General features: G+C 45.7%; 2 protein-coding genes across 3 annotated transcripts in view; both read right to left on the bottom strand.

The window, feature by feature from the left end:
- Window positions 1–263: 263 nt before the first annotated feature.
- On the bottom strand, window positions 264–6,722 carry C5H3orf62 (chromosome 5 C3orf62 homolog). Its single transcript, XM_005347905.3, has 4 exons — window positions 6,378–6,722; window positions 5,532–5,933; window positions 3,317–3,387; window positions 264–683 (listed from the first exon to the last, which is right to left on the bottom strand). Exons 1-4 carry the CDS (start codon window positions 6,446–6,448, stop codon window positions 418–420), a joined length of 810 nt encoding a protein of 269 aa, XP_005347962.2. The 5' UTR covers window positions 6,449–6,722; the 3' UTR covers window positions 264–417.
- Window positions 6,723–6,792: 70 nt separating this feature from the next.
- Window positions 6,793–9,137, bottom strand: part of Usp4 (ubiquitin specific peptidase 4) — a 41,497-nt gene continuing 39,152 nt past the window's right edge. For both annotated transcript variants that reach the window (XM_005347901.2, XM_026779219.1), the window contains 2 exons: window positions 8,513–8,601; window positions 6,793–7,650 (listed from right to left, as the gene is read on the bottom strand). In XM_005347901.2, coding sequence (XP_005347958.1) covers window positions 7,489–7,650; window positions 8,513–8,601 — 251 coding nt within the window. In that variant the 3' untranslated portion in view covers window positions 6,793–7,488. The remainder of the gene's footprint in view (window positions 7,651–8,512; window positions 8,602–9,137) is intronic.

The raw sequence follows: 9,137 nt of genomic DNA, 5'->3' as shown, positions 1-9,137 counted from the left end.
AAAAAAAAAAAAAAAAAGAAAACCTGGATGCAGGAAACAGGGTTCCTGTGTGCAAAGTGTGTGAGGGGAACGGAGGAGCCAAGCCAAACTCGAGTGTGAGCCTGGCTCTTCTGAATCGAGTTTACCTGTGGTGGGCTAGTCCCAGGTGGCAAATCCATCCTGGTTACAGTACCCATCTTTTCCAGGAATCTGGAGAAAGAGCAAAGGCACAACCTACCAAAGGCATTGTATATATTGAACACCAATCAAAAACATACTTTAAAAAATGTCAAGTCAAAAAAAACTCTAAACATTTCAAAATAACAGAATATTAAAGCCCAGACTCAGCTCACAGTGGGATTCAGCAGGAGTTACAGTATGTGGTGATTCAGGCTCTGCCAACCCCTTGTCAAGAGTCAGGACTTGCTGCTGCTAACCTTACTCTATTTGGTATTTAAAAGAGGTCATCAAATTGTAATCCTCCTCCAAGTCCAGAACGGTCTCAACAATATTCTGGTCATCAAAAGCCTGCTTGAGGCTCCCAGGGTCAGCATCCAAAGACTTCCGAGGGCTCTCGTCCACAAGCAGGGCCCAGGCCTCCTCCTTAAGGGGTGAACCTTGGCAGCGTCCACACACACGGTTCAATTCGTTTTCAAATTCTAGTTTTCCAGCCAGTTCTTCAATAGTTCGGATACTCGTATGGTCTTAAAACAATAACAAAACAACATTCAGCTTTATAGTTCAATTTAGAAGTTTCTGAGAACAGCCAGGCAGTGGTGGCACACACCTTTGATCCCAGCATTCAGGAGGCAGAGACAGGTGGATCTCTGTGAGTTCTAGGCTAGCCTGGTCTACAGAATGAGTTCCAGGACAGCCAGCGCTATTACACAAAGATACCCTGTTGTGGTGATATCTTGTTTGCACAAATAAAGCTTGCCTAAAGATCAAAGGGCATAGCTAGACTCTAGTTAACCACAGAGGTCTGGAGTCTACACAGATAGACAGATAGACAGGAAGTGATATGGCTGGGCAGGAAGAGGAAGTGATATAGTGGGTGAAGACAAGAGCTCAGTCTCTTTTTGGCTGGGAAGTTGAATAGATAAGGTGGCCATGGTTTTGCTCCTTTGCCTCTCTGATCTTTTATTTTTCCCTCTATGTGACTCGGATTTTTATTGTTAATACCTATTAGAACTCGTGTTATATATGGGTGCCCAACATGAGGCCAGGCAGTAGTGGCACACGCTTTTAATCCCAGCACTCAAGAAGGTAGAGGCAGGTGGATCTCTGTGAGTTCTAGACCAGCCTGATCTACAGAGTGAGTTCCAGGACAGCCAAGGCTACACAGAGAAACCCTGTCTCAGAAAAAAAAAAAGTTTCTGAGAACATTTCATACTTAAGTCAAAAAGCACAAAACGAATGTATGTAACTCATGAAAGAATCGTTGTCTAGTTTGCTACCTTACTACCACAAGCTAGCAAACAAATAGACACACAAACCATAAATGGGTAAGAATTTCAGGGGCTATACAGAACCAGACATTCCTGTGACAGCACACACAAGTGAGCCACCAGCCCTGATTATCTGCGCATTCTCAAGCATAGTATGAATGGAATATGCCCGCTTGTTCCAGCTCTCAGAACTCGCGGGCCTGTGGGGGTGACGAGGTGGTATGAAAAGCAGGGTCTGCAGGTAGTCAGGAGAAGACAGGTACTGGGAGGTGCAAGGAAACAATGGGCAGAAGCAGCAACGACTTCAACTGGGGCTAGCAGAAGACAGTCAGTCATCCAAAATTACAGAAGGGTTTTGGGGCCCAATGCAAGCACCATCCTTCATTAGATCTCCCTTGAGTCTTTTCTAACCTGGGGATTCTTCCACGTCCAGTTTCTGGCAATGCCTGCAGCTATGTATCCCCTAACCAGGAGATGCTGGTTCACTGCAATGAGTCATTTAGAAATAGGACACACAGTTCAGAGAACATACAGATATAGAATGTATGTAGGATAAACGTCTAACTGCTGGGTGTGCTGTTGCATGCTTATCATCCAGTACTCACAAGAGTCAAGCAGGAGGATTACAAGTTTGAGATCAGCCTGACCTATCCAGCCAGAGTCTGTCTGAAAAAGAAAAAGCTTGGTGTAGCCCAAGGGAGTCTCAAAAACAAAACAAAAATAACAAAAATGGGATGGGTGGGGTAGGGGCTGCAAAAGATGGCTCAGTTGTTAAAAGGACTTTCTGTTCTTGTAGAAGAAAGACACATTTAGTTCTTGGCACCTACGTGGAGGCTCACAACTCTGGAATTCCAGTTCCAGGAAATCCCAACACCTCTTCTGGCCTCTATTCACAAAGCACACACACATATGGTCCCCAAATATACCTGCAGGCAAACACTCAATCTTCAAACTGTGCCTAGATTAATAAAAAAAAAAAAGAAATTTTAAAAAAATTTAAAAGAAAAATGGGGCTGGGTGGTGGTGGCACACTTTTAATCCCAGCACTTGGGAGGCAGAGGCAGGCAGATCACTGTGAGTCCGAGGCCAGCCTGGTTTACAGAGCAAGTTCCAGGACAGGATCCAAAGCTACACAGAGAAACCCTTTCTCTAAAAACGAAACAAAACAAAACAAAAAAGAAAGAAAAAAAAAGAAAAAAAATGGAGCTTGAGAAATGCCTCAGCAGTTAAGAGCATTTAACTGCTTTTGCAAAGGGCCCAGATTTAGTTACAGGCATCCATGCCTGGTGGCTCATAGCCTCCTGTAATTCTAGCCCCAGAGGGAGGCAACACCTTTGGCCTCTGAGGTCACCCACACTCAAGATACACACAGACATATACATAATTAAAAATAATAAAAGTGTTTGATAAAGGTAAACTGTCTAATAAGACATATAGTACTATGCTAAGTGGCTATTTCTAGGGAGACAGATCTTATTCTTTGCAACAGTGTCTCACTCTGCAGCCTAGGTTGGCCTCAAATTCATACATATCTGCATGCCTCTGCCTTCCAAGTGCCGCGATTGAAGGCAGGGGTCACCTCACTCCACCTGGTGGACTATTTGTTCTCTTTCGCCTTGGGCCTGTACCCCATTTCCTTCATCTCTGCACTGAGGTCTGAAGGCTGTTCTCTGTTCCTTCAGGGAGCCCAGATTATAAGACACTTAAGTAATGATCTTATTGACCTGTGACCTCACTAGGTTACCTGCTCATTGAAGAAAGGGGCAGTATTGATGATTTCACAGTTCTCTACTGAGTCTGCTTTGGGCAAACTAAATTTCCAAACAAGATGTGTGGCCTCCTGGCCTATGTGAGGGACTGAGCAAAGAGTGGCCCAGCTTTCTACTTACCAATCATATCCAGCAGGTCCTTTGTGACCTCTTGGCTGGAACTGCTCAGCAGCATATTTGAGTCATCCTTCCTGCAGCGCAGATGGGTGCGGGTGGGGGAAGAAGATGAGGAATTAGATATTCTTTCAGGAAAATACTGAAAAACTTCAGATAAGCCAGCGGTGGTGGCACACGCCTTTAATCCCAGCACTCGGGAGGCAGAGGCAGGAAGATCTGTGAGTTCGAGGCCAGCCTGGTCTACAAGAGCTAGTTCCAGGACAGGCTCCAAAACCACAGAGAAACTTTCTCGAAAAACCAAAAAAAAAAAAAAGATTTATTATATATAATGTTCCTCCTGCATGTATGCCTACATGCCAGAAGAGGGCACCAGATCTTATAGATGGTTGTGAGCTGTCATATGGTCACTGGGAATTGAACTCAGGATCTGAGCCATCTTTCTAGCCCCTGTTTTGTTTTTAAGACACAGTCTAGGTTGTCCTGGCTGGCCTGGGACTTCCTGTGTAAACCAACCAGGATGGCCTCAAATTCAGAGATTCCCTCTGCTTCTGTCTCTTGAGTGCTTGGGATTCAAGACATGGCACCATGCCCAGCTAAGACTAAAATTTACTGGTGACTACCTTTTATGCTCTGAGAATAACCAGAAACTGATAACTAAGTCAGTGAAGAACCACAGCAGCATCATAACGATGATCTCACTACAGGTGTACTGATGTTCACGAAGCCAGCACGCATGTTTCAGTTAAAGAGTTCTCAATTACTTGACTTTGGGCTAGGCAAGATGGCCAGACATCTAAGTCAGATCACACACAGCCATCCACCCAAGAATGGGACAGTTTGTAGCTACTTAGTGGCTGTAAAGGAGACAATCAAAAGGTAATTTTGGTTTGGTTCACTTTAGTTTTTGAGACAGGGGTCCTCTGCGCAGTCCAGGCTACCCTGGAACTTGCTCTGTAGACCATGGTGGCCTCGAATTCAGATACCTGCTTGCTGAGATTAAAGGTGTACTTCACCACAGCCTGGCTGCAACACAGACACAGATAAAGCCAGGAAGTAGGGCCTGGTCATGGATCTAAGTGTGGGCAAAAGGAAGGTAAAGGCCACTGCCCTGGCTACGAACATAGAAGATGGTATGTGGTATTTTTGTTTTTGCAGCTTAGAGTGTTTGTATTTAAATCAGATCACTTAGGACTAGTAGCTCATGTCTATAATTCCTGCACTTGGGATTTAAGACTCAGAGATCCGAGTTCAAAGTTACCCTCAGCTACACAGGAGCTTAAAGCCATATGGTCTACACTGGAGTTTAAAAAAAAAATATACTGGGGCTGGAGAAATGGCTCAGTGGTTTAAGAGCATTGCCTGCTCTTCCAAACGTCCTGAGTTCAATTCCCAGCAACCACATGGTGGCTCACAACCATCTGTAATGAGGTGCCCTCTTCTAACCTACAGATATACACACAGACAGAATATTGTATACATAATAAATAAATAAATAAATATTTATAAAAAAAAATATACTGGCAGAATGACACAGCAATGCAAATGCAAACGTGACAACTTGAGTTGGATCCCTGAACCCACAGAGGAGAGAATCAACTCCTGAAGGTTTCCCTTTGATTTCCATAGGCATGCTATGTCATGCCTATGTCTACACTCCATCCACACACATATATACATACTAATAAAAATATAAAATGAGAAAAAATGGGCGGCTGGAGATGGCTCATGGGTTGAGAGCACTGGCTGCTCTTCCAGTTGCACAGCACCTACATGGCAGCTCACAACTTTCAGTCCCTCTAGCTGCTGGGGAGGCAGTGCCACAGCCTCTGCAGGCAAAACATCAACACATACAAAATACAAATCAGGAAAATCCTCCAAGAATAAGAGGAGCATTGCTAAGGCTTGTTGATAAGCGGTAGAATGTTTGCCTTAGCATGTATGAGACCTCTGGTTCAATCCTCAACAACCATCCACACATTTAAAATAATTACTTAACACTGACTGCCCTCTGGGTACCAGTTTCCATGCCTGGATAGCTAGAGTTTTCAGCCCAAATATATACAACGTAACTGTTGGGGTCAGATTCTAAAAACTGTGTATCAATTTCCTGTACATTCTTGGCACTCCCCAGAGAAGGCTAGCTTAATAACAAATCAGACCTTTTTTTAAGAAACGATTCTCCCTAATTGATGCTATTAAGCAATCAAATTAAAATCACCTTAAACTTTCATTTCTCCAGTTTTCCCCATCTCCTGCAGCTCTCCAAAACTGTTTTTCACGTGCCAAAATGGAAGAGTGCATCAAGACATTTTCCTTGCTGATCAGAGGTTTTCTTTTAGGGTATAAAGGAAGGGGCTTTGCATTAACTGGGACATGGTGTGGTGCAAAGACAGGGTTCTCATTCTCAGGAGCACATGTGGCACCAGCGCAGGGGGCAGCAGAGGGGCAAGCTGCCAGTGGGTTTCGGCAGAACAGCCTGTGCACGGGCAGAGAGGCGAGCGATGGGGCGTCCAGCCTCTGCGGGCCTGTGCACTCCTGGGAATGCCTGACTCCTTCAAAGGCTCGGTCTATGGCTGCAGTCAGCTCCTTTCTGCATCTTCGTAGTTTCTCAGACATTTCCCTAAAAGCGATCATTCCTTTTATTATTTAATAATCGGAAATGCACAGAGCAACGCGGTAATGATGCTATACAAGAGGCTGAGATTCTACCCGGATTTCAAGTTTGATTTACGCTTACACATCATCCTTCTTTTCGAAAACTCTGAGAGGGGATTATTGCCCACCATTCTCAGAACCCCAGATTGCAGGGAAAGGCCTGATACACCCCGCTTAACCCTCAAGAGCTTCCTTAGCTGGTTGCCGCTGGGCCTTTCCCACCGCCGCCCCCCACTGCGACCCAGTTGTCTGGGTCCCCAAACTATGGCCAATCTAGGCAGGAAGGGGCCCCTACTGCGTCCTCACCCAGCCGTGGCCGCACAAGACTGCCCAACGGACACTGCGCTCACGTGCCAAGACGCGACTCCCAACCCCCCACGTACTAGGTTAAAGGTCGGTCAAAACTCACATGACCACAAGGGGCGACAAAGGCCTCGAGAAGTGACCTATTAGCAGGTGAAGAGTAAGGTGTAGCGCCATCGGGGTAAGGGAAACAATCCAGTCCGGAGATAATCTGTTACTAAAAACTTTTTTCTCGGGGGTTGGGGGGTGGGGGAGGGGGTGGCGCGGGGTTGTTTCCAAGATGGTTTCTCTGCTTAGCCCTGGCTGTCCAGGAATTTGCTCCGTGGACCAGGCTGGCCTTTAACTCAGATTCACCTGCCTCTACCTCCCAGGGCTGGGCTTAAAGGCACGGTCACGGTTGCCCTGCTGGAAACAGTATTTTCTTAAACCACATTTAACTTAAGTGTTTTGAAGACCTGGCAAACACCCACAGTGTTTCTCTGAAGCCAACATGGAGAAACAATGCCACACATTGCACCCAGTTTTATGAATGGACTTATTTTAAGAGAGTGTTAAAGTTCCACATAGAATCAGCTTTTATCAAGGACAGTGGTGTTAAAACAGAACTTGAAGGTTCCACAGAAACTGAAAACAAGACCCCCAAGTGAAAACAAGACCCCCCAAAAGCTGGGAAATTCTGAGAGAACAGAGACTAGAAATGGGCTCCAGTAATAATTTACTGCTGCTAATGTTCAGAAAACTATAAACCCATCTCAGTGAATAGCAAAGGACTCGAGGACAGCATCAAGTTTACTAGAGGCTTGGTTTACTGTGGCCAGACTACCGGGGTGACCAGTATGGGCACCAGAACCCAAAACCCAGGAGTTCCGAGCAGCCCTGCATGGTCTTCATGGCTGCACCATACTCAACTATAGGGCGTTCCTCTCCATTCTTTGGAATCCATGAGACAAGCTTCACTGTGTACCAAATCCCACCCCACACTTCAGCTCCACAGGTTTATCTCAACACCCATTTAAAAGAAAAAATAATTCAGCCTCTTAACATAACCCTTCTGAGAGAACAGGGTCTTTCTTTTCTTTTCTCTTCTCATAAAAGAAGGAAATTTCCTCATCTGGTTTTAAGATTGACAGGAGCAGTCTTCAAGAGTGTCAAAGGCATTCTCCTGGGGGAGGACACTGCTGTGGGGTGGGGGAAGTGGCAGGGCCGCTGAGTCAGCATCAGTTGGTGTCCATGTTGGAAGCCTCATCATCTCCCAGGCCCTGCTGCGAGCTGCCCAGCCTCATGGCTCCACCAGAAGAGCCTGGGAAAGCGGTGAGCGAGGGCACGCTGTGACATTCGTCATCACGACGCTGGTAGAATAGCACGTAGGCAGCTTTAGTCTAAAATACAAGGGAGGGAGGGAGTCCGTTTACTGGGAACACAGGCACCTGTCCCCACCCTCTCCTCACCATTCTACACTAAACTCATGGTAGCTCCTGCCTATAATCCCAGCAAGGGGAAAAGAGCCTGGGAAAGGAGGGTTTTTTGTTGTTGTTGTTTTTGCCAGCCTGGGTTTCAGAGTAAAACCCTTTCTCAAAAAAAAAATCAATCTGGCCGGGCGATGGTGGCGCACGCCTTTAATCCCAGCACTCGGGAGGCAGAGGCAGGCGGATCTCTGTGAGTTCGAGACCAGCCTGGTCTACAGAGCTAGTTCCAGGACAGGCTCCAAAGCCACAGAGAAACCCTGTCTCGAAAAACCAAAAAAAAAAAAAAAAAAAAAAAAAAAAATCAATCTGAAACTGGATGTGGTTACACACACCTGTAATCCTAGTACTCAGAAAGCAGAGGCAGGAGAATTACCATAAATTTTAGGCTAGCCTGCCACACAAAGTGAGTTTAGATTAGGGATGTGTAGAAAGCCACACCTCAATAAACAAACACTCTGAAGGAGGGGTGAGTGAGTGAACAAGGACAGTCAGGAGTCTGCCACCTTGTTTGCATAGCCACACCTAAGAGCACCCAGAAAGGCACTTTACTGGCTGCCTCCTGACCAGGGCTGTGGGGAAATGCAAGATTAATGTGATCTAGTACCTCAAGGAAAACTGAGCTTTTCCATTAGGAAAGATCTAGAATGAATGGCAATCCACTCTACTCCACCCAGAGCCTCTCCAGATAATGAAGTAAACAATGGCCTAAGAGGACCTTTTTGGCTTACTTGTTAAGATAACCGGAGAAAAGTGGGTATCTGGGCCAGGTACTCACCACTATCTGATCCTCAGAAGCCAGGGACACATTGCTGTCATCAAAGTAATACCACTTCCCATTCAGTCTGTTCTTCGCATATGCAGTGTCTGCAAGTTACAAATAAAATGCTCTAATGGCCACCAGGAAAATGAATCTGGTTATTGTATTAGGATGGAATACAAACACAGGTTCACACCCAAAAACATTGACACTGACATTAAGAATAGTGTATAGCCAGTGTGAATCCGCTCAGGAGGCAGGGACAAGAGTACTGCCCCCAAGTACAAGGCCAACCCAGGCAAATCTAGGGAGGGTTGAATAGGTCTCAAATAGAAAACACCACCAGCATAAAATTATATAACTAATATGCACATACATATAAGTAACAATAAGTTTGTTTGTTTCTCTGTGTAGCCCTGGCTGTCCAGGAACTCACTAGTAGATCAGGGTGCCCTTGAACTCAGAGATTCACCTGTCTCTGTCTCCAGAGTACTGGGATTAAAGATATGTGCCACCACACCCAACTTTTATTTTTTAATAAAGATGTATTATGCCGGGCGGTGGTGGCGCACGCCTTTAATCCCAGCACTTGGGAGGCAGAGGCAGGCGGATCTCTGTGAGTTCGAGACCAGCCTGGTCTACA

Source organism: Microtus ochrogaster, chromosome 5 (genome assembly GCF_000317375.1).
Source record: "Microtus ochrogaster isolate Prairie Vole_2 chromosome 5, MicOch1.0, whole genome shotgun sequence".
NCBI lineage: Eukaryota > Metazoa > Chordata > Mammalia > Rodentia > Cricetidae > Microtus > Microtus ochrogaster.
This window is presented reverse-complemented; position numbering and strand designations above follow the sequence as displayed.

What these genes read in the sequence shown, in the direction of transcription:
- C5H3orf62 (XM_005347905.3), bottom strand. Translation starts at nt 6,448, where the DNA reads ATGGCGCTACACCTTACTCTTCACCTGCTAATAGGTCACTTCTCGAGG. An exon ending in TTGTCGCCCCTTGTGGTCAT is followed by an intron (nt 5,934 to 6,377) that starts GTGAGTTTTGAC and finishes GATCGCTTTTAG; the next exon opens with GGAAATGTCTGAGAAACTAC. An exon ending in TGGAGAAATGAAAGTTTAAG is followed by an intron (nt 3,388 to 5,531) that starts GTGATTTTAATT and finishes TCTGCGCTGCAG; the next exon opens with GAAGGATGACTCAAATATGC.